The sequence below is a fragment of the Alternaria infectoria genome (genome assembly GCF_024043175.1).
Source record: "Alternaria infectoria strain BMP 0036 chromosome Unknown scaffold_8, whole genome shotgun sequence".
NCBI lineage: Eukaryota > Fungi > Ascomycota > Dothideomycetes > Pleosporales > Pleosporaceae > Alternaria > Alternaria infectoria.
Window position 1 is genome coordinate 221113 of NW_026250697.1, and position 22903 is coordinate 244015.

The window sequence follows — 22903 nt, forward strand, 5'->3', positions numbered from 1 at the left end:
CTTTGCATCGCATGACAAGATGCACTGCGAATGCAAAGCTCTGTGGAGACAAGAAGAACCCCGGCGGTCTGGGCTTTCGTCAAGACAACAAAGCGCTTGGAGATGTTATGCTTGCCGTTGTGGGTTCAACGATTCAGCTGCCACTACGGCAGAATACCCTTCCTGCTGGACTTTGGGGTACAGAGCCAAGTACAGAGCCAAGAGTCGGATCATTGTCCTACGACCCATCAGAGGCTCCGACAACCAGGACTCGTATCAGCGCCAGAGCGACCGAAGAAGCGACACAGTTTCACACCTGCGCACCGTTAGTTCGACCAAAATATCCTGCAGGCGCCGTATCTATGTCCGATAGTGTAGTCCCCACGGCAGATGCATTGGAGGGACGGGATACCATTTGGGGTAGTCACAACGCGGGCGCTACTGGAAAAGGCTGAAGGAGTTGGAGCCGCATCGCTTGTGTCGACACACCGCCGCGAGACGAGGTCTCGTCCAGGAGCTTAACCTCAGAAGCCGACACCCTGCTCCGACGCTCCTCTCGGCCATAATTCTGCCGGCGAACGGTCTCGTCGCGAGGCAGCGTCAGGATAGCGTAGTAATTTATCCCGCGTGCGAGATTTTCCCGGGATGGTACCAGCCAATAGCGCGACATGCATTTACGGCACCTCCCCGGCCGCTACGAGGAGCTTGACAAGCTTCTCTTCCTCGACTGACAGCTAACGTGGGAGACCAAGAGAAATCCGGGACACGAGAGCGTTTGGGGGATAATGCGGGGTTCCCATCGTGTGGTGGCCAGGTTCTTGACTCGTCCTTAGCTCGGCCCCAAGCTCCACAAGACGCACGAACAAGGAAGCTTTCTCCACCTAAGCCTGCCAACCTTTCCGCCTCCTTACTGGGCATGTAACCTACGTGCAGATGGCGCTGCCGTGAGAGACACGAGAGGCGACCGGCGTGGCCGCTTGATCGGTAATTGATCAGACGATCAGCGGTCCGCTTACTGCGCGAGGGTTAGTTCCAACGCCTGCAATGGCCGACGAGACGGGTCGACCTATTGAACGTTGGGAAAACCACAGTTGGGAAGGTCATCCGGCATTCCTGGCTCGGAAGACCGACGCCGACCGCTACTGGCGATGGACAAACGTGGAGTAGAGGCTTCCGGGGTCGACTCTGGGGTCTCATGGATGGTGTGATTTAGCAGGCCTCGCATCTAGGATCTCCGCATCTCGTACCCCACCATCAGTTCAAGTATAAGAGGCACATGCGCCTTTGTACAGTTGGGTCGTCACTGCCTTTCCTCCCTGTCCGACAGACGTAGGTTCCGCAGCTCAATCACGACCTTACTCCGATCTACCTATACCAACATCGCCCATCATGGTCGTTTGGAACCCATGGAAGGAGAACTTGAAGCACACTCCCAAGGAGAGCCTTAACTGGCGTCTCTGGTATGGTGTCTTCGGTAGGTTATCTCACCTCCCATGAGACTACACCCAACTAACTCGTCCTAGTCTTCGGTCTCATGGGCGCTGCTCGTGGTATCGACGAAGGCCTCATCGGTACTACAGCCGAACTTGACCCCTTCAAACGCAAGTTCGGACTCGAAGAAGACGGCAGCAAGAGCGAGCACGAGATCGCGGAGCTCCTATCGAACATCACATCCATGGTGCAAATGGGTTCCATCTTGGGTTCCCTGATTGCCTTCTTCATCACCGACAAGATTGGTCGTCTCTGGGCTACTCGCCAACTCTGCATTGTCTGGGTTATCGGCATCGTCATCTTCCTCACCAGCTCTATCACTGGTTCCGTTGGACAAATCTACGCCGGCCGCTTCATTGCTGGTATCGGCATCGGACAGACTACCGTCGTCGCACCCACCTACCTGGCTGAGACTGCGCCCAGGGCCATCCGTGGTCTCTGTGTCTGCGCTTTCGCTGGATCAGTCTACATCGGTATCATGCTTGCCTACTTCGCATCATGGGGTTCCTCCATCCACATCTCGTCTGCCACTGATGCTCAATGGCTCGTACCCAACAGCATGCACATCATGTTCGCCGGTCTCATCTTCACCCTCTCTTGGTTCGCCAAGGAGAGTTCTCGTTGGTTGATCAAGGTCGGCCGCCACGAGGAGGCCCTCGACAACCTCGCACAACTCCGCAACCTTCCCGCTGACCACCCTTACGTCACCTCGGAGATTATGGACATCAACGACCAGCTCAACCGCGAGCGTGAAGCTACTATGGGTACATCTTGGCTCGGACCCATCCGTGAGCTTTTCTCCAGCAAGGCCAACCTCTACCGTCTTCAGCTCTCTGTCTTGTCGCAGCTGCTATCGCAATGGTCTGGCGCCAATTCCATCACAATCTACGCTCCCAAGTACTTTGAGATGATGGGCACCAGCGGTCAACAAGAGAAGCTCTTTGCCACAGCCATCTTCGGTGTCGTCAAGTTTGTCAGTTCCATGATCTGCGCCTTCTTCCTGATCGACTTCCTCGGCCGCAAGCGCTCTCTCGCCACCGGTATCACACTCCAGCTCCTATCCATGCTCTACATGGCCATCTTCCTACTCATCGACACCGGTGTCGCCGACGGCGTACCCCAGAGCTCCAGCCAAAAGCACGCTGCCATGGGCGCCATCGTCATGATCTACTTCTCCGGTTTCGGTTGGGCGCTCGGATGGAACTCGATCCAGTACCTCATCAACTCTGAGATCTACCCTCTCCGTCTCCGTGCTCTCGGTGGTTCCATCGCCATGACATTCCACTTTGTCAACCAGTATGGTAACTCCAAGGCTGTGCCCCTCATGTTCATTTCCATGACTCACGGAGGCACCATGCTGTTCTTCTCCTGCGTCACAGCCGTCGGTCTCGTATGGGTGTACTTCTTCCTGCCCGAGACTTCTGGAAAGTCGCTCGAATCTCTCGACGAGATGTTCAACCTTCCTTGGCACCTTATTGGTCGCAAGGGTGCCGAGCTTACAAAGGGTTCTGGTGGCATGGCGGAGATTATGGATGAGTCGGGTGAGAAGGCTGTTGAGTACCAGATGGAGAATGCTGGTGGCGCTGAGCAGCAGACTCACCGCGTGGAGCAGAAGGTCTAGGCCACTGCGGCAGTCGTACGAATACCCTGTATATAGCATCGCACACATCAATAGTGTTGCTGGATGTATATGAATGAAGTCATGAACACAAAGTCCTTTTCTCATGCATGTGCACGTCTAATAATCTCTCAACACACTAACAAGTTACAACTGCCACGTTTACGATCCCATTGCTTTCACCCCATTCCCGTCAGGCATGCAAACTTTAACAGTTGAATAAATATCTATGTTTCTTGAACAAATGCTAACTTCGACAGAAAGATCGTCAGCCCTTTGGGATAGCTAAGCCAATACTCACAGTAGGGAGCGACAAGCCAACTCAAAACCCGGCGCCAGGTGAGTCAAAGCCTAAAGCTCAACCGATGTGGAGGACTAGCTTTTGGTACCCTAGAGTGATGATAGTAATATGAAACAGTCGTCCCTGAAGCCTCGCTCAACCCATGATAACCCGCTCCATAACAATAACAATAAAAACTACCCGTGCAAAACTTTTGGGGGAAAAAGGAAAGAAAAGGAGCAGCCGAACTGCTCACGCCACATCGCAAGTATCCAGACCACCAACACAACACCGCACTTAGACCCCACCAGCCAGAGAAGAACGCTTTGACCGCCTGCCTCGCTGACTGCCCTCATCCGTCTCCTCCGCAAGCCATAACGCAACTTCCAGCTTCGTTTCCGTCACCTGCTCCCCCGCCGCCTTCCTAAACACCCTCATCACCTCCCCCACGACTGTCACTTCATCATCCTCGATGAACGTAATTTGACGCAGGAACGCGTATAGTGACGTGCTACCCAACTTGATCTTACGCTGGATTTTAGCGGTATTCAGACCAGTAGTAGTAGTTGGTGTGGGGTGATTGGATAGGGAAGCGAAGGCCTCGCAGATGTCGTCTTTGGTCGTTGTGCCGTCCCAGAGTTCGAAGTCGAGGGTGTTGATGAAGGTTTCTAGGGATGTGGCGCCGAGGAAGGTGGTGCGTGCTTTTGAGGCTGCGTGGCGGATGGATGGGGTGGAGTGGGTGGAGGTGCTGTATGATCTTATGGTGTCGCACTCAGAGGATGAGTCGTCGCGGGAGGAGGTGGGAGGGGTGGTGGTTAGGGCGGAGTCGGGGATGATTACTGTTTGGTCGACGGTGGTGGTTTCGGTGGCAGGGGTTTTGGAAAGAACAGTTTGCCAGAAACCATGGATGGGAGTCGCAATGACGACAGACAGCTTGTCGCGCGTTGCATCCTCTGTACCCAGCTCCTCAACAGCAAAGATAGGCTCTTCAGTAATGGGAGGCACCATGCTGGCGATCAGTGGATCAACGGCATCAGGGTCAGCGGTCCAAGTCTCAATATACTTGTGGGCCTTCCCAGCTTTCTTATCCTTATCCTGTTGTATGGAAACCGGAACGTCGAGTGGCGCTACATGCATATCCACAAGATTGTTGTGAAGGTCGCGGGTCTCTTTGGATTCACCCGGACCATTGGGCTTGCAGAGAAGAGAGGCGATAAAGGCAGACTCTTTCTTCCCGGTCGCAACAGACTTCTTCTTGTCAGCTTTATTAGCCTTCTGCTCGGTCTTTGAGGTCTTTTGCTGCTTGGGCGCAATGACCGGCAGCGAGAGAGGAGTGATATGAAGCGCAACCAGCTTCTCATGAAAGTCGCGCGCTTTCTGGGTTTCGCCTGCGCCGTTGGGCTTGGAAAGCAGAGAGGCGATGAAATCAGGGTCCTTCTTCTCAACCGCGGTAGACATCTGGAGGTTGGCTTTGATAGCTTTGCGGTTGGACTTCTGCTGCTTGGGTGTAGTGATCGGCAGCGAGGGAGGTGCGACATGAAGCGCGACGAGTTTCTCGTGAAGGTTGCGAGACTCTGTGGTCACACCAGAACCATTGGGCCTCGCTAGAAGTGTTGCGACGTATGCGGATCCTTCGGTTAAGACAATGGGCTCAACAACATCTATCGTAGTCTCGGCAGAGTTGGGTTCCAGAGGTTCCTGGGTCAAGTCGGAGTCAACTGTAGCCACCTCCTTAGATACCTCAGATGTCCTAGCGGCCTTCTTCCCAGCCTTACTAAGCTTCTGCTGCTTGGCTTCAGTGGCCGGCAGTACGATGGGCGCGACGTGCATAGCGACCAACTTAGCCTCTTCGTCGCGAGATAGGCGCGAAGGGTATAGAGTCGAGTTGGGCATCGACAGAATCGCCGAAGGGCTACAAGTGGATTTCTCAGAGACATTTGTCTTGATCGGTTCGGACGACTTGTCAATTGCCTCAGCCAGATCTTCAGTCATCAAAGGCTCCTCATCCGCATCATCTATCGGAGCGGTGATGTATATGTGGGGTGGTGCAGTGATACTGGAAGCTTCGGCGGAATCGTCGTCGTCTTCAGGGACAGTGACCTGCTCAGGAGAGGCAAGCTCTTGAACTAACTGAGGAGGCTCTTCGTCTGACTCAGTTTCAGGTTCTGTGGCCCTATCTGACTCAACGTCGGTGTCAGACTGGACAGTCTCGGGCGCATCAGTGGACTGGAAAGTAGGATCAGTGACGCTGTCGGCCATGCGCTGCTCGATACCCTCGTCGTGGTTGTGGGCGGCACAGGACTCAGGCGCAGAATAGTTGGTATGGGTGATGCGCTCAACGACGCCATCGACAACGCGCTGCTCGACGATGTCGCTGTAGCTATAGCTTGGGCGAACAACTCGCAGAGGGGCAAGACGTTTCTCTTCAGCGCTAGCTTTCGTCTTCTCCATAGTCGCTTCGGTCTCGTGAGTCCGGTTGGCAGGAGGGGGAAGCGGTCTTCGGTTCTTCTTTGCCGGTCGTCGTGAAGGTCGGTTAGGCTGGGCCTTGAGGATCGCGTTCTTGCCCTTGGATATCAACTCTTGCGCCGCCTTTTGCTTAGCAGCTTCGAGCTTTCTCTTCTGGATAGCAACATTTTCGATGCGCTTGGCCTCTTTCTCTGCCGTTATCTTCTTGAGAGCTTCTTGTTTGGCATCAACAGGAGTGTTGGTGTTAGTACTGTCGACGGTGACGGCATCAGATGTATCGGGGGCGATTTTGGTAGCAGACATCTCGTTAACTGCGTACGTAACTGGTGGAAAGCTTTTGGTATTGTTCGTATGTGGTTGGATGTGGTCGTGGTTGGGAAGGCTTGTGAACAAAGGTGTCTGAAACAGTGAGCAGGCAGTCCAAGAATGTGGGTTGAGTGTGAAACAAACCAGTTGCGCCGTAGGGGTGAGAATGAAGGCGTTTCTCGGATCTTTTTAAGAAAGTAGAGGAGAAAGCCAGTGTAGTGAGAGTTGCTCGCCAAAAGGGGGTGTTTATATGAGTGAGGCGTGTAAAACTCCACTAAACGCTCAGACCAGGCGTGAATGGAGCTCGTGCTTGAGGTAGTGACAGAAAGCTAGACCGTGACCTAACTATGCGTTAATGAAACAACAGGTGATGGGCATTAGCTTTCACTGGCAAGGTGACGACCACGTGCAGGATGGTGGACTTGTCCGTATTCGCAAGGTTTGGACAAAGCGGTGTCTCAAATCACATCTTGTCTTTCTGCGCTCGTAGCTATGTAGAGACTATGCAACTCTGAGTTAGCCTTTCATGCCTGAGTCTCACAGAAGCGGCATCACCTTGCGCGCGGCTCCCTCTGGCATGGTCAACACCTTGTGTATTTCTGGTAGCTATGATTCACCTGCGGTGGATGTGAGATCCATATCGGTCCAGAACCAGAGCGAGCCTGTGTTGCTGTTACTTCGTCAAGCGCCAAAGAGAACCCTAAACCGCATGGTAACGAAGACATGCCATAGAGGATCCGGCACTTCGAACTACGTGCTGGGTGTGTGGCCAGAGTTTCCTCCACATGAGAAGACCAGCTGCAGCTGACGAGACCTATGAAGCCTGAAGAGCGCCTGTACGCATCCGGCCGTGACAACGGTAGTGTTCGGATGGATTTGTGTAGGTTGATGCGCCAACGACGCGATGACATAAGGCGTAAATCGCGTCAAGAAGCTGACCAGATGCGGTGGCTTTCGTTGGCACGGCGCAGCAAAAAGAAGCATGCTGCTCCGCGTCGCGTGTGCTACAGAGGCATTCTCAGCTCCGATAACATCTTGAGATACCACTGTTAACGTTGAAAAGGATATAAAGTGGCCGTCACTTTGCAATGACCGGCATGGTGGGGAGTGGTGGTGGTCGAGGTTTGGAAGTGGCAGGCGAGTATCGACTCCCATCCTGATTGCCCCTAGGCCAGACCCTATGATGCATGCTGTAAGCAAAAGCAAAAAAAGATGAGCTCTCCAGCGGGGAATTGAACCCCGGTCTCCCGCGAGTTGCCTGATAGGTGACAAGCGGAAATACTGACCACTATACTACTGAAGATTGATCAACCAGAAGGTTGAGTAGCTGGATCGATGGATGTCTTCTCATTAATTCAGTATACAATAATCTGCACGTTTATACCTACCTTGGACGCTGAGCTGTACTGCTTTACGCAGAAGGACTCGAATAAAAAAGAAGACGTGGTTCCCGCTTCCAGGTGGGGCATGAACCGGACCGGTGGCACCTGCATTCCCAGCCCCAAATCCTCGGCACTCACAAACCGTGACAAACACCCGCAAAAATCACAACAACGACAAGATCGATAACCGCTGCCTGCTTCAATCATGACATCACGTCTCATTCATATCAAGTGTCCCTCGGACTATCCGACATCAACGCAAGTGTCTTGCCCCTGAACCCGAAGCGCCGACGGGTCTGTACGTGGAGACCCCGAAAGAAATGATCCCGAATCTTCAGGTAGTGAGATCGCGGAAGGACCTATAGCTGATGAGGGTTTACTGTAAGGTAAGATGCGGTGTGGTTCTACCGATGACACGCATGCCCATGTGAGGCACTGGAAGCTGCCCCTGCAGCGCGAACCAGGTGCGCGGATCAGCATCGCGAATGATACCGCATCCTGCCACATACGCATACGTGTATTGTGTAGAACGGAAATCGAGATAACGCTTCATCGTTTTATCAATTCAAGTTGAGTCACGAAAGGTGTAGTGTGTTCTCGTCGCAAGATGAATACGCAGATCTATCAAATCTGCCTAGGTGGGGAGGGGAGCGCGCACAAGATGTTTGCCAGAAAAGGCAGCGTTGACGCCCATTCGCGCATGTCCGTCACCATGATCCGGGTATCGTGGAGGCTGAACCGTCGGCTCATGCCGTAACCTATCGGCGTGGAACAGCATTCTCGTGGCGTGTGATGTTGTACTCTGCCACGATGTAGCGCTGGGTTACTACGTGCGCGAGGCTATGCAATGGGCTGTAGGCCTAAAGTTGCTATACGCGACGAGTGTGAATCTCTCAAATCTGCGAGAGAGTGTCCTGTAGTATAACAGAGTCCAGACGCGATGAGCTTCTGCTCAAGATCAATAGTCTGACACTGTGCCGTTCGACTTGTTCTATTGTAGGCGGAACCGCGTAGACACCAACCCAGGCAGACTGCCCGTGCCATGACCCCGACTCATACCGCCAACAACTCGCAACACCATGACAAAAGGTCGACGATGAGGTCGCAACATTTCCCATTGCGATAGGAGCGGCGACGTCATGTCTGACCGGCAACAGTGTCTACCGGAGAGCACAGAGTGGCTAGCGCTGCAACAGAAGGGAAAGTGAAGGATGGAAGCAGGCAAATCAGAGAAGAAGCGGTGGCTCATAGAGTAAGCTGCACTACCCAAGGTGCGGCGCGGGTCAGCGAGATTGAGCAGACATGGGCAGAGGGCTTGGCTGGGAATTGGAGGTGACGCGTTCTGGAATCTGGGGTCGCCCTGGGCAGGCGGGAGAGACAAAGAGAAGCGGAGTCGCGGGCTGGAGGCCTTGATTCATGGTGTTGTTGGAGCGTCGGAAGAAGTCGCGATGGTCGCGACGAGAGGCCCAGCCGCTGATCAACACGCAAGTCTTTATTGCGATGTCGAATGCACTGCATTGAAGATGCTCACTGCCATGTTGATCTACGGGGGGCATGTCGGCAGGGGTGCAGCAATGCTCAGCAGGACGTCGAGTGGCTGAGCGGGCATGCAGGCGTCCTCCGCCTCAGCGAAGTACGAGCACGTTGGCGCCCTCTTCTCCCACCGCCCGTTCAGCCCACGTCTTCGCTCGCTACTGCTCTGCTCTTGTTGCTATTCAATAAGAACGAACGGCATCTTGTCCTGGTCGCTCGTTGTTGTTTTTCCCACCAGCTGGAACCATTGCGCCGTGCACCTGCCGCTTCGCCCCGGCTATCCACCTGCACTTGACGGACCGAAGCGATCTGCACCGCGTCAGGCTGAATAGCAGACAGCCAGGCGCCAGTGAGGCTCATATCGCGTTCTGGAATTCGACCATAACTAGACTCGACGTTTGCCACAGTCACTCGTTTATCCATCGTTCGCGCGCTTCTGCTCTGCATGCCGACGTCTTCTTGGTTGCTCGCTCCCACTGCGCGAGAGTCATAGCAGAGACGCCAGGCACTACCCGAGACGCGAACCAGGCACCCCGCCGCCCAAGGCGCGAACCATCGACTCAATGCGCTCTAGCAACAAGAGCTATCACAACATCAGCGAGTCGGGCCATGAGAAGAGAGAGGGCACGCCGTGGTACTGGCGCCTTATAGCCCTGGCTGCGTCATGGATGATACTCGGAGGGTGAGCGCTTGCCATGCGTCTCGAGGCGGCTCAGACGAAAGCATGCTAACGCCTCGAAGCTACCTCATACTGCCCGGCCTCTACAGAAAAGACTACGAGCTCAAGTTCAGCCGAGCAGTCCTGTCTGTCTTTGTTGTCGCGCTCCTTACAGCTGGCTACTCATTCACAGCACTGCTCTGCTTCGCCTGTCGCAATGAGCGCTTCCAAGCCGACGGCGTCTTCCTGTAAGGCCTCCATGCCTCCACCAACAGCGGAATACTAACCATATGTGTAGACCTGCGCTCACATCCTCCGCACTCGGCCTTATCTCGATAGCCTACAACTTCGTCTCCTCGCCCAACTATCACTGGGGAAATGCCGCCATAAGCGGCACCGTGATCAGCGCCGCCGGAACAATCCTCTACAGTTCCCTCCTCCTCTGGACATACCGCCGCATAGTCAAGTCCAAGCGCCAAACCGACACACGCCAGAACCTCTGGTCCGACCAAAACTACTACAACAACTTCATCCCAAACATGTACCCCACCGCCATGCGCTCGCCCTCCCAGCCACCCGCCGCCCTATACTCCGAAGACGACCGCGTGAACCAGCAAATGGCTCTCCTCCTCAAATCAGGAGACCCGCGACCGAGTCCTGACATAAACACCACTTTCAGAATAGACCTGCCAGAAGACAGGGAACAACAGGCAAGGCACCAGCGCAGTCAGGAGTTGGTGGGCACGCCTGCACAAACACATGGCGATTGGGGCCGCGACCGGTCAGACAGCAGACCCGATAGTCTTAGCGAACAATGGACACAATATGGCCGCGGACGAAGCGAGAACCGCCCATCTAGTACAGAGGGGAGAGGCAGTCACTCGCGCAACCTCAGCCGAGAAGAGCGGAGGCGCGAGATCGAGCTTGGTCAAATACGCGTATGATCATCTCTTTCCCGCCAGCTTCGTTCTCATCTTTATCGTCCTTTCACGCAAAACTACGCATTCTCTACGCACACGGATAAGCGTCGGTGTTCCGGGCTTCGGCGCTTTTGGAGTTTTCTTTTGCGGTTTTGATACCTTTGTGTATTTCTATCATTATAACTGGGACTATCTGGAAGGTGGGGGGACGATGTACATGTTGCATGATTGCTTTTGGGGCATATTATGGCGGAGTAGATTCTTTGTGTTTTTGTGTTGTTCTTACTATCTAGTGGAATCGAATCGATATTACTACCACGTCCTTTGGTCGCTGTCAACGTCTGCTTCCATTGATGTCAACAATACTACCGGCTACGTTCTCCTGCATCGCTTCTGCCACTGTCGCACCACTCGCCTCCCTCAGCTGCATATCTCCATAGCCCCATAACACCTCCTCAACGCTAAGCCAAGGTCTCATACCTCGGGCCTCATCCACACACACAAAGAAAAAACCTCATCATCTTGAAACACCCATCCTCCTTTCCCGTACCCCAGAACGAGGCTAGTCGCCCCCTATCGCAACGACCGCATCTGCAACCCACTCGCAGCCTTATCACCAGCCCCCCGTCCCGTCATCACATAATCACATTCCCGGGGCCGCCGCTTCTGTAACCCTCAGGAGATAGATAATCGGGAAAGGAAATCGGCATGTTCGCGGGGCGGGAGAGTTGGTGACCTTCGGGTATCTGCGACATCGATGCGCCTTTGTTGCTATGTTGCTATGTTGCTATGATATGTTGCTTATCGTGCAATCATTCGTTGCGTTGCGCGGCTTTCTCCGCGATACGGCGTTGTATTGATTTGATGGCGGGGAGACTCACCGCAACGAGATTTTTGTTATTTGGACAGATGGATATTGTGGCGGCTTCTAGATGCAAGATGTAGGATGTAGGTAAGCGTAAGCACGTATCCGCGATGCAGGGTGGGCGGGTCAGCTGACGTTCAAGCGAGCGCGTGGGTAGATTGGGTGGCAAGGCGAGTGTGGACGTCTGGTGAAGGTCTGTGGCGGTGTAGTTACTAAAGGATTGAATATATGGTGCATGATACCTCAACGTACGGGATTACATGAAAGTTACAGTAAAACGTTCGTGTTTTGCTAATGAAAATCGTTATCGCTATTTGCCCTGTTGTATACTTCTAGGTCTATCATCTACCATATGTTTTGGCAATGATTCGAAGCCTTGGAATACTCCTTCTGTCCGTCCTCCCTTACAATCCTCTATAGCTTGATAGCAAACTGCTTCAGGTACTCGTAGTGCTCAACATTAGCGGCAACGGTATCCCGGATCTGCTTCGCGCCCTCTTCGCCGTACTTCTCCTTCCACTCAGCGAAGAGCTGTTCGTCACTCTTTGGCTCCTTCTTCTACTACTCGTTAGCAAATGTCTTCTTTCCAACTGATCCTGTTATGATATAGCTTGTCAAAACTTACGTGTGTGCGTTCCCTCAGACGATCACTGTCCAGAGCATCTTCATGGAAACCCTTCCACTTCTCGAACGCCTCCTTGGCCTTGTCTTGGTCTTTCTCCGTGTCCCATACGAGCATGTTTGGGTCCCACTCAATCCCTGTAGTCTTGCAGAATGCCTCAATCATGCCGGATGGGTTGTCGAGTAGATCATCTGCATCGATGACACAGATCTCGACGCCGCCGGTGTGACCGTTTGCCTGGTCGTTGGCGTCAACCTCCTTTTGACCAGCGAATTTGGGACCGATTTGACCCTCAGAGCGCAGGTAGTCGAATAGGCGGCGGAGCTCGTCGTAGCCGGCTTCATCCTCACGGAAGTTGTAGAAGCCCGTCATTTTGTCTAGCGGAGGGATAGTGCAGCGGTAGTAGGATGGGATGGAGAATTTCGGGTGGCGGATGAGGAAGGTGAAGTGGTAGGTTGCCAACAAGTCCTTGGGAATAACGGTCGGGTTGTTGGGCTCGCCTTTGGTGTCGTATGGGTAGGGAGGCTTGGAAGGGTCGCTACGAGTGGTGACGGGCGAGAGTTCGGTGGTGTTTGTTCCTACGCCGCGGCGGTAGTTGGACAGAGATGGTGCGATGGTCGCAGGCTTGCCGACAGGAGGAATCCAGTATTGGGCCATGTCTTTGATGAAAGCGCGCTTGCCCTGTAAGAGGTGAGTATGGACTTCTTCTACGAGACTGCATCTTGCGCCTCAGAGATCTTCGTCAAATGGGCTGTCGTAAGGCTGAAGTCAAGGCAATAAGAATTGGTGGATGCGGAATGCTTCGGCGGTATTTCGGGCATATGAAAGACCGCATTCTTGAGGTTTCCAAGCCGAGGGGTCGTATTGGGCTCATTGAAATTGGTGCGCTCGCTTCAAAAGGCCGAGAGATTGTGCAAGATGGGCTCGAAAGAATGTGTGGGATGATTGCAGTACGGGCGGGGTTGATCGGGATCTGACTGGCGGGCGGATGGCTGAGGCACACAACACGCAATAGCGGCCAAGATGACGAGATTGCGAAGATAAGATATCGATTGGATGCGTAGGAACGAAAAGGTGAGGGGAAATGGTACGAAGCTGAGGAGAAACATGAAAAGCATTAGTGAACGAACCTCGGAGTTCTCTCTCGCAATGCGATCAAAGATGGTCCTGTATGTGCTGTCCTCGTAACCAGACTCTTTCCTGGCCTTGGGATCATTCTCATAACGCTCAGCAAGGCGCTCAGGTCCAAAGTAGTAGGCATCGCCGAAAGGCTCGTGAACACATTGCAGTGTGTCGTGACGGGTCATGAACACCTAGACGATTGTCAGAACCCAGAATTGGGCGAGATACGGCGAAGCCAAGCATACCCGCTCAAAGGCCGTCGAGCAGGCCCTCGGATGAGTAGCCACAAAGATAGGCTTGCTCGTCATCGTCGCGGCTTCTCGACTCTGGTAGGATCTGTATTTCAAGTATCCTAGGGAAGTTGACTGAGAAATCCAGTCGGTGGTATTGGTGAAGAACAAGTCCAGATATATTCCAAGCTGAACAGCGACGCACCTACCGCGAAAAGTAAGAGGGGCACTAGCAGATTCTTATACCTGAGCCCCAGACAGAAACTGCCGCCGATCAACGATTGCTAGATGGAGCCCACAATTGCTGTTCGTTGAGCAGCAATCCCTACCGGCAACACGGATTAACAGGTACTAGCGGACCCAACCATGCAGTGTTGGCAGCTTCAATCAAAGGGTCCGGATGGACGCCTCACATGGGCGGCAGTCACAACCGCGAACGTGGCGTGAGGGCGATGCAGGTAATGCGGTTGCCCTGTCCCGATGCCAGGGTGGAATTGGCCAAAAGGGTTCGTATGGTGTTTTCTAGCAGCATGCATGATGTCACTGGCGGGATTGGTGGACGGAAGGTGTCGTGGTGGGGAGTGCCGTGCCCCTCACTAGCATGGCTAAGCCCGAGGTGCCGACGGTCCCTCGCCAAACTCCATCCCTTTTCAGTGCCGTTTGCGCCTCGCGCGCATTGTCGTTGGATGCTATTATTGCGCACCTTTAGGCCTATCTTTCTGACAGCTCTGAGCCACAGCTACTCATGCAGCTAAAAGCACGACATATAGTGGCTGCATTTCGCAATCTAACAAGGTCTGCGCCAAACAAAACCGCTCGACACCGCGGCTTGCTACGTTGTGCCGCTTGTACGTAGTAATCTACTGGAACGCTGCTGCTGTAACCACCAGGCGTCGTTGTACATGTTCGAGAGAGGAAGGAACGATGAAGATTCAAAACTTTTTTTCGCGGTCCCACACCTCGGTTCGCTGTACCTACCTTACTGGTATCAGGTTGTGAGACCTTTCCTACGGTGCGCATTGTTCACGATGGCAGACTACAAGAGCAAGGAATCTGAGAGGAAGAGAAAAAGCCAATCTGACACATAATCACCTCGATACACAATAAGAGGAACACATCTGCGACCGAATCCGCCCAACTCCTCCCATCTACGGACCAACAGCCAACCTCATCTTCAGCAAATCCTTTTCCAAAATCTCCTCCCTCTTCCCGCTGAATTCCTCCATATCCCAACACGCACTAACATACCTCCCACCAAGCCACTCCCTCCTCTGCGCCCCCAACCACATCAACGTATCGCCCGCCAACTCCGGCGTATCAACAAGCCACTTGTGCATATGCCCCGGCATACCCAGCGCCAACTCCGTCTGTATGCCTCCTGGATGTACAGCCATAGCCAGCATACCATCCTTGCCCTCCCCGTGGTCCTGGTCAATGAACTCTGTTAATCGGAGTGAAGCCAGTTTAGCTGGTCCGTACGAAGAGCTCTGCGGAACGACCATGACAGCACCAATAGATGTGATATTAATGATAATCTTGGATCCGGCGAGAAGGTGCGGCCAGAATGCACGGGTTACGAGGTAGCTTCCTTTTACGCTGACTTCGTAGTCGCGCCACCATTCATCCGGGTCGGTGTCTGGGATACCAGCGAAAGAAGCGAGACTGCCCGCATTGTTGATCAAGACGTCGAGTTTTCCGTCGAACTTCTCGGTGACGAGTTTGGCCGCTGCATCTACGCTGTCTTTGCTGGTGACATCGAGGTCTAGTGCTAGGACTTGTGGTTCAGGACGGCCGGCGGATTTGGCTGCGGCTTGGACGTCTTTGACCACGGTGGAGAGGTCGGATCGTGCACCGAGTATGATGCCTGAGGCACCTGCTTTTGCGTAACTTAGGGCTGTGGCACGGCCGACGCCTTTTGAGGCACCGGTGATCAAGACGTGCTTTCCTTGGAGATTGAAGTTGGACGGGGAGATGTATGGGTAAGTGTCGTGACGGTCTGTGGCGACGAAATTCAGGCCTAGTATATGTGTGTTAGACGCGTACTGGCGATGGGGAAAGGACCGAGTGAAGGCTTAGTACCATTGGAGGCGCGGGTTTCACCGAAATCTTTGGACATGATCGGTCTTGCTAGATTCAAGTGTGATGCGAAATAGTAGACGGCGGAGTATTTGATCAATGCTCGAAAATGAATTCTTGTAATGGCAGCGTATATAGTACTGCAGAACTAGATGTTGTATGACGTAAACTAGGCCCCCACTCGGTATGGCACAGGACGCGAACTAGGATCATGGCGGTATGCAAGGAGTTACCGGACATAGCTATTCGGCAGTTATCATGGAAGGAAACGCGTTGTATGAAGGTGATATGAAATTCGTGAATTAATTAAGTCTACACCCTATGCGCTTACTTGCTTAACGCTAATATCCTTTCCACAGCCCTCTCCGCCGCAATCATGACACCCATAACAGGGTTCGTGGTCAGAGGTGGCACAATACTTGCATCAATGACGAACAAGTTCTGCATCCCGATAACCTTCGTATCCGTGTCAATGCAGGCCTCCATCCTGCAACTGCTGCTCCAATGTTGCACGTTGCCGAGTGTGAACGCGCTTGGCGTGGTCAGATAGGTCGCAATCTGCTCGATAGTCGAGTTCTTTGCAACGTTGAGCGGGTTGAGGGTAGCCGGCAGAGCCTGGAAGATGTTGTAGACGAAGGTCGCAATAGCGGTCGCATCGCGGGGGTCGGCGTAGAAGTTTGATGAGGGAAGAGCGATACCTCTGGCATCAAGGTTTACGCGACCGACGGATCGGAGACCAGAAGTACCGTAAACGTTGAGTGTGATAGTTCCGTTTTGCGTGAGGCCCATTGCTCCGGCAGAGTCAATGGTGCCCTGGCAGCCCACTACATCATCGCCTTGCTGAATGTAGTCCCAGAACGCGCTTGTTTGCGAAGCGAACGTGTAAGGACCAGATCGTTCGTTGAGGTATAGATCGACATCGGATTGCGGCGGGTTGGAATAGTCGTAAGCATACGAGGCAATCTCGTCAGATTGAAGCTCGATGAACGTGTTTGGGTTATCGAAGACACCGTTGCCGACGGCAGTGTTGTTGATCCAGTCCTGGGAAGGAACTGTAACATGCCCGTTCTTCGAGAGGTTTGTCAGGGTCGCTGCCTCGCCGATGCCAGACCACATCAACAGCTGAGGGCTGAGGAGAGCACCGGCTGAAGAGATAACCATGCCGCCTTCTTTGATGCAGATGCTGGAAGAGTTCTCTGCTCCGTTGGTCTGAACGTCGACGCCAGTTGCTACGCCGCCATCGCGACGAACACGCAAGACTTTAGTGCCGGTTTGGAAGGCAAAGTTCGAGCGCGCCAAGGCGGACTGCAGATAGGTCTTGACCGGGCCACTCCTTTGCCCGTTCTCGTAGTACCAGATCGGGTGACCGAACACCTTGGTCTTGCTATGGTTCTCAATGCCATCGTTCAGGCCGACCTCTGCGAAACCCGCGCCATCAACGAGCCACTGCTTCGCAGCATCGTAACCGCTCTGCAGATACCGCTTGCCGTCTCTTGAGGGACTGTCTGTGTTTGGTTGTTTCGCTCGGACCTTGTTGATTGCGCATTGCATGTCGTCATTCTTCCAGCCCTGGGGGAAGTAGCGATCCCAATCGCTCGCGGGTGGCTGGAAGAACAGTCCAGCGTTGATTGCGGAGTTACCACCGACGGTGCACCCTTGAAACGCGTTGACGACATCAGACGCGCATGTCAAGTTTCCTTCACCGGAATTCGAGAAGATGGACTTGTACAGCCCGGGAACATCAACGCGACTGAGTTCAGTTCCGTTTAGCCATTCTGGGCGAGCACGACCGCCGGTCACGTAGTACGACGGGCCGCCTTGCTCTAGGAGTAGAGTCTTCTTGCCGGCTTCGCTCATGCGGTCCGCTGTAACGATACCCGCTGGACCAGAACCTGGAGGATGTCAGTTTTGATGCCAGATTTCGGATGCAGATCTTCGAGCTTACCAACGACAATCACATCCCATTCACCCCCAGCGCATTGCTCTGCCGCAGCATAGCTCGCAAACGCAGCGACCGGTAACAGGACCTTCAACATATGAGTCGCTACCATGATGCCTTCTCTTTGATTTCGGAGGTGTTGTTTGACCTATGTTGCGAGGCTATAGCTCCTGCCGTGACAAGGCCGAAGGCTGACTTTAAGCATTCCATCTCACTCTCAGCTCCTAGCAAGTACGCTTACCTAGCCTCGAGCTCTAAAGCACGGTGATGTACAAGTACCACCATGCTAAGCAAATTTGCAGCGTGAAGCTGGAGCCGACATCACCGAACACGAAGAGGTATGACGCCGTTTACGGGGTGGAGCGTGCGCAGGCCTAAACCATCGCCCAGATGCGGGCGCTTTACCTCTTCGCACGAACTATGAGCGCATAGATCTCGCGCCGGTCGATGGCCGTAGAAGCTTAAGAATCATCGCTCCGACGGATTGGGTGCGTGGCGGTCGTTGCGTGGTTATTTTGGGACATCGGCGGCGAGCTGAAGGTGTGGCGAGGTTGCATCGTGAGGGGTCCGGCCTGTCAGGAAGAAGCCCAATGTTAGTGGAAGGTGCGGCTGAGTCTACAACTTTGCGTCAGTCATCCAGCTTCTGAGTCCAGTATTTTCTTCTTTCGACCCCTCTGTTACTCGCATCGCAGACGGCGAGATTGCGTGAAAAAGCTTGGGAAGCTTGTCGCATGCAACCTGCCCGCTCGGGCCGCTCGGAAGGATTGATTGTGGGACCTTCGTATGGGGCAAGGGCTGCCTGGGTAGACACCGACGCACACATGACATGTTGACGGAAAGCAGCTATCTGGGGACTTCAAAAATATGTTGCAATACGGGTGGTGTCGCCTCTTGTTTTCGACTCAGTCATATGCAGAAACAGTCAACGTGGAGTCATGCGACGCACGGTTTAGTATCACCACTGACAGAGCATCAATCGACACATACGGACATGACGCAGCAATCGTTCTTCCTTCATATTCGCCATACATAGCATATGGTCACCATCGCATACATGAGTTATTCGAAACGATGACAACATAGCGACCAGAGGGTCTCGAGAACTACGGGTTTGGCTTCGGAGTCATGATGCAGTATACAACTTCATCGTTCGCGAGGCTCGCTCCATGCAACTCGCATACTACTTCCAAAAGCGAACGCTTAGTTCACGATTCCTATACATTCTCAAGCGCCGGTCTTTGAGCGGCAACCGATATTTCCAGAAATTGAATCGTCGATATGGATGCACACATCATCACTGACGCAGACGAACTTCGGAACAACATCCATGTGAGGTTCGACTCTTCTACCCTCGAGGTAGCTTACCCCGATGAAGAGGCTGAAATGAGAAGTAGATCCCCTCCTACCCGGACAAGGACTGCTCAGCTAACGAGTCGCAGCTCTTGTCCGAGGGCTCCCTATACGCACCGGCGCTTATACTGTTCGTATTTGCCCGTACCATCCCCACGAAAACATGTTCCACGCCGATGTCGTCGACAGCAGCCGCGAGACAATCTTCGAGGGCAGACCAGAAATCTTAAAGACGGGTCGAGATTTAGCTATGAGAGGATTGCTTGATGTGCTTCACGTCGAGGACAACATGCACCAGGCCGAGCGCCGTCGCGATAGATTGAGAAAATTGACTAAAGGCATCCACTATGATATGACAATTCGACCGAGCAGGGCAGGCTGGCAGGCAGAGATTACAGGGGAAGATCGGGGGGGAAATAGGTGTCCGAAATCAACTATGTGGTCTGGCGACGAGGAGCTCGAAGCCAGCGAATGGGTCTTGAAGTTGATAAAGCTTGAACTCAAGAAAACAAAGGAAGAGATGTTGAATCAGCAACGACAGAACTGTGCAAGCAGGAGCTTCGAGAATGTTGGTGCCGGCATGGAAAAGGATGGACCTTAGCACAGTCAGACTCTCGGACTTGTTCCTCACTGACTCTACAGCGACACGTAGTGACTGCGTTCTCGTGGAGTCACATCTGTGTATATAGCTCACTCAGAGTAACCTTTTTACCTCTCGCTTCTCCTTGTTTCTTCCGTTACCATTATATCTCCTGGCCGACTCCTACATCTGACCAACTTACTCGTATGCGAAATACCCCGAAGAAACCAAAATGGGTTCGCGATACAACAGATATCCCACCGCGGAGAGCGCACCCACATTCGCCATCGAGGAACGGCCCATGGACGAGTCTTATACGATCAAGGAAGACGATTATCGTGTAGATATCAAGGACTTAACGCGTGAGGCCTTCAGATACCTTAAGCAGGGTCGGAGCTGATTCAAGTAGTTCTGCTTACAAAGCTGTTCGGCTCGACATCTTCAATCAGCTATTGTGTACTCGTCGAGCGACGTCAGGATCTGGACGGCGGGTACATTGCTACGGTTGTTGATGCGAAGAAAAACATTCTTCCGTACCAGTCTAGAGCTCTACGTTCCAGATACGCCGAAGAAAGTGAAGATCGGGCTGTCTCTGGATTGGTCGATAATGTGCAAATCTTGGTGGTGCAACGTGACGTCGAAGAGTACGAGAAGAAATTGAAAGAAGACGAACGCGCTGTCGACAATTACAAATTCGAAGTACGAGAGACTCATCGTTCAGGCATGAAATGGGTAGTCATTATCACGCGTACACCGAAAAAGAAGTTGGGAGACTCACGTACTGAAAAGAGATATTGTGAGTCAGAGATCAAAGCATGGGAGTGTGCTCGAACATGCGCTCAAACAGACTATACCCTGATCGTGGGTGGTGGATATAAGACTCTCGTAAGTGTCTAGAATTGGTTGATCAGGCATTTTAATGAGGTCTATTAGCCGAAGAAAAAGCTTCTGTTCGGCATCCATGTGGAGCAGGCAACAGGTCATAGACGAAAGAAGCCGCAGTAACTTACATTGGCCGGGGGGGAGGAGAGCTCTTCAGTAGGGCCTGGGGTTGGGATCATCATTCCACTCGAATGTTGGACTGGAATTGAGACAGCTACCTAATGTCAACATGCATCTCGTCGACTATTTCTAGACGTCAATGTATTACAATGTGTCGTATGTTCCATCTGATCCACTACTTACAGGATTGTCGTCAGCCTAGATGTTTCCGTGTGCGCTTGGGGCCGGTCTATGAGCGCTTCACCTCATTTCAGGTCCATGTAAAGAGGTGGTGAGACTACTTCTTAGATGTGAGATCGAGCCACCGAAGGATCATTGAGAAGTCTTCAAGGATAGGTCATCAAAGAGAAGGAGAAGCGAAGACTATGTATTTCGGGGCCGAGCAATGGATCATCTCCCTATCGACTGCAGCAGCACAAATGCTGCTGCCTATTCGAGCGAGCGAGGGAGCTATCTTTTACTTTCTGCACGGACTTCAGTTTGGACAAACGCCTCCTCACTCTCACCTCTGACTCAACCTCGATCTCTCTTGCTTTCTGTGTTGAATCGTTCTCATAACCTCAAACCCGGCTGCCTGAGAGCCTTCGATACACTGTCACCATGATGCCACTCGCGGGATTGAGACTCAACACCGTTGTCCAGCGTGCAAGCGTTCCTCGGGAGCTCACTGAAAGAGCCAAGATGCCACCGTCAGAGCCTCGCGCAACCTCTGAACCTGTCCTCCACCAAGCACAGTAAAGTCACCCGTAGCCTCTTGGTAATACAACACTGACATGTCTGGAACCTCTAGAGTGGCGATGCTCGTATCTCCGACCACCACCAAGTCGACCGATCGCTCGAGCGAGCTACCAGATACCGAAGATCCAGATCACGTAGCAGCGCCTCAGCTCATCGTAAAGCTGAAGCACCGGGCTACTTCGAGCACATCAGCAACAACAACGACCATCATGGACAGCGGCGACGCAGTTTCTGAAGGTCAAGATGGTGACAAGGGCTCTAAGGTCCAAACATCGGCGAGCATGGCGAGCACGGTCAAAGAGCCGGAGAATGAGACTTTGGAGAAGGCAAGGAACAGCTACGTGAGCATCATGTCTTCATGACCATCCATTTTATGATGCTAAGCCCATCCCAGGTACATGCTCTGCTCAGTCACAAGCGTAAACGAGGCGAAGACGAGGTCTCTGAGCTGGAGGACCTGCGAAAGAAGTTCGCGCGACAAGAAAAGGAAAACGCCAGCCTTCGTCAGGACGTCGAGAAGTCCAAGTCTGACAGCGAGCTGCTGAAGGAGCTGAAGGGGCGGTGGAAACACTTCGCGGCGAGGATCAAGAGCTATGAAGATACCATCATGAAGTACGCGAAGTCCGCCGAAGCCTGCAAGCCGATCATTCTGGACGCTATCGAGAGCAAATGGTACGCAGAGCTAGGCGGTCATGACGACAAGGAACGCAAGTTGCTGGCGGCCGAGAAGGCTCGTGCGGATTACAAGGAGCTGTTCGAAGTTTCAGACACCGCACTATCAAAGAAATGATGAGCGGGCATGATGAGGCGGGCAAAAGATGGGGTCGAGTATGATTTGCACATAGCCCAGAGGGGATGTATAGTATGAAGGCACGCCAGGCAGAGATCGAAAGGCCCTCGTAGCGGGCGCTCTCTCTCTCACATCGATTACGAATGTATCCGGTAGCCTCATGCAAATGCTCCACCCGTGATCATCACATCGTTCTCTTCTCGCTCGCCAAATCCTGCTATCCGTGATTCGACCGGGCACGCGGTATCGATGGTCTGCTAGAAGTCATTATCCTGCCACGGGTATGTCTGCGCGCTTGCAAAACGATCGTGTACTACGGCTGCGAGTGCGGTCTGCGAGATGATCGGTATCTCGGCTACATTTATGGCTCGGTCTTTAGAGGAAGCTTGGGCGATGAGCCCTCTACCGTCCACTTGTCTAGCACATAGTATGCATTAGGTAGTTGCCGACTGTAGTCCATGCCATGCCCCATGACAAGGAAGCGGCAACTGTGTACTACAGGAGCATTTACAGCGGCGCGTTACTACTCTAGCATGTGCGGAGACCAAGACCCAAACGGCAGGTCGTCTTCACGGTAGTGCGTACCCGGTGCAGGAGAGCAAGCTCCTCAAGCCTATAGCGACAGTGGCTGTCCAACGCGCCTAGCCGAAGCATCGACCCACGAGAACAGCGACATGGCTCCTCATATGTCCCGAAAACTCTCCTAGGCGGGTTGTGCTGGCCAGCCTGCGCGGAAGTTGACATTCTGGTCCAGCTGCACTGTCGGCTGCCGAACCGACACAAGCTTCCCGTATGTTATGCCCCTTGTATGGTTATAGACCCGCCATTGCGATCTCAGGTATCACAGGGTGGATCTTGCGGTGTGCACCCGATATCGCGACGTATCAGAGGCTGTGTCCTGTTCGTGACAGGTCGTTTCGACGTAGGTGTTCAGCGCGACGCGTCTTCGCGCACTG

The 22903-nt window shown here is 53.3% G+C and overlaps 7 protein-coding genes and 1 non-coding gene across 8 annotated transcripts; 3 read left to right on the forward strand and 5 right to left on the reverse strand.

Moving 5' to 3' along the window:
• Window positions 1-1368: 1368 nt before the first annotated feature.
• J4E92_005502 (uncharacterized protein) lies at window positions 1369-3091 on the forward strand (the record flags this gene model as incomplete). The annotated part of the gene is made up of 2 exons (XM_051496883.1): window positions 1369-1453; window positions 1503-3091. 2 exons carry the CDS (start codon window positions 1369-1371, stop codon window positions 3089-3091), a joined length of 1674 nt encoding a protein of 557 aa, XP_051352543.1.
• Window positions 3092-3665: 574 nt separating this feature from the next.
• J4E92_005503 (uncharacterized protein) lies at window positions 3666-6137 on the reverse strand (the record flags this gene model as incomplete). Its single annotated transcript, XM_051496884.1, has 1 exon — window positions 3666-6137. One exon carries the CDS (start codon window positions 6135-6137, stop codon window positions 3666-3668), a length of 2472 nt encoding a protein of 823 aa, XP_051352544.1.
• Window positions 6138-7357: 1220 nt separating this feature from the next.
• J4E92_005504 lies at window positions 7358-7443 on the reverse strand. The gene has a single exon. It is a non-coding gene; the product is annotated as a tRNA-Asp (tRNA).
• A 2336-nt stretch (window positions 7444-9779) lies between these two features.
• On the forward strand, window positions 9780-10657 carry J4E92_005505 (uncharacterized protein; the record flags this gene model as incomplete). The annotated part of the gene is made up of 2 exons (XM_051496885.1): window positions 9780-9961; window positions 10012-10657. 2 exons carry the CDS (start codon window positions 9780-9782, stop codon window positions 10655-10657), a joined length of 828 nt encoding a protein of 275 aa, XP_051352545.1.
• Window positions 10658-11912: 1255 nt separating this feature from the next.
• J4E92_005506 (uncharacterized protein) lies at window positions 11913-13427 on the reverse strand (the record flags this gene model as incomplete). Its single annotated transcript, XM_051496886.1, has 3 exons — window positions 11913-12056; window positions 12124-12801; window positions 13251-13427. The coding sequence occupies 3 exons, from the start codon at window positions 13425-13427 to the stop codon at window positions 11913-11915; spliced, it is 999 nt and encodes a 332-aa protein (XP_051352546.1).
• A 1193-nt stretch (window positions 13428-14620) lies between these two features.
• Window positions 14621-15588, reverse strand: J4E92_005507 (uncharacterized protein; the record flags this gene model as incomplete). Its single annotated transcript, XM_051496887.1, has 2 exons — window positions 14621-15489; window positions 15516-15588. The coding sequence occupies 2 exons, from the start codon at window positions 15586-15588 to the stop codon at window positions 14621-14623; spliced, it is 942 nt and encodes a 313-aa protein (XP_051352547.1).
• Window positions 15589-15875: 287 nt separating this feature from the next.
• J4E92_005508 (uncharacterized protein) lies at window positions 15876-17599 on the reverse strand (the record flags this gene model as incomplete). The annotated part of the gene is made up of 2 exons (XM_051496888.1): window positions 15876-17440; window positions 17494-17599. The coding sequence occupies 2 exons, from the start codon at window positions 17597-17599 to the stop codon at window positions 15876-15878; spliced, it is 1671 nt and encodes a 556-aa protein (XP_051352548.1).
• Window positions 17600-21366: 3767 nt separating this feature from the next.
• Window positions 21367-21947, forward strand: J4E92_005509 (uncharacterized protein; the record flags this gene model as incomplete). The annotated part of the gene is made up of 2 exons (XM_051496889.1): window positions 21367-21498; window positions 21552-21947. The coding sequence occupies 2 exons, from the start codon at window positions 21367-21369 to the stop codon at window positions 21945-21947; spliced, it is 528 nt and encodes a 175-aa protein (XP_051352549.1).
• Between the last annotated feature and the right edge of the window lie 956 nt (window positions 21948-22903).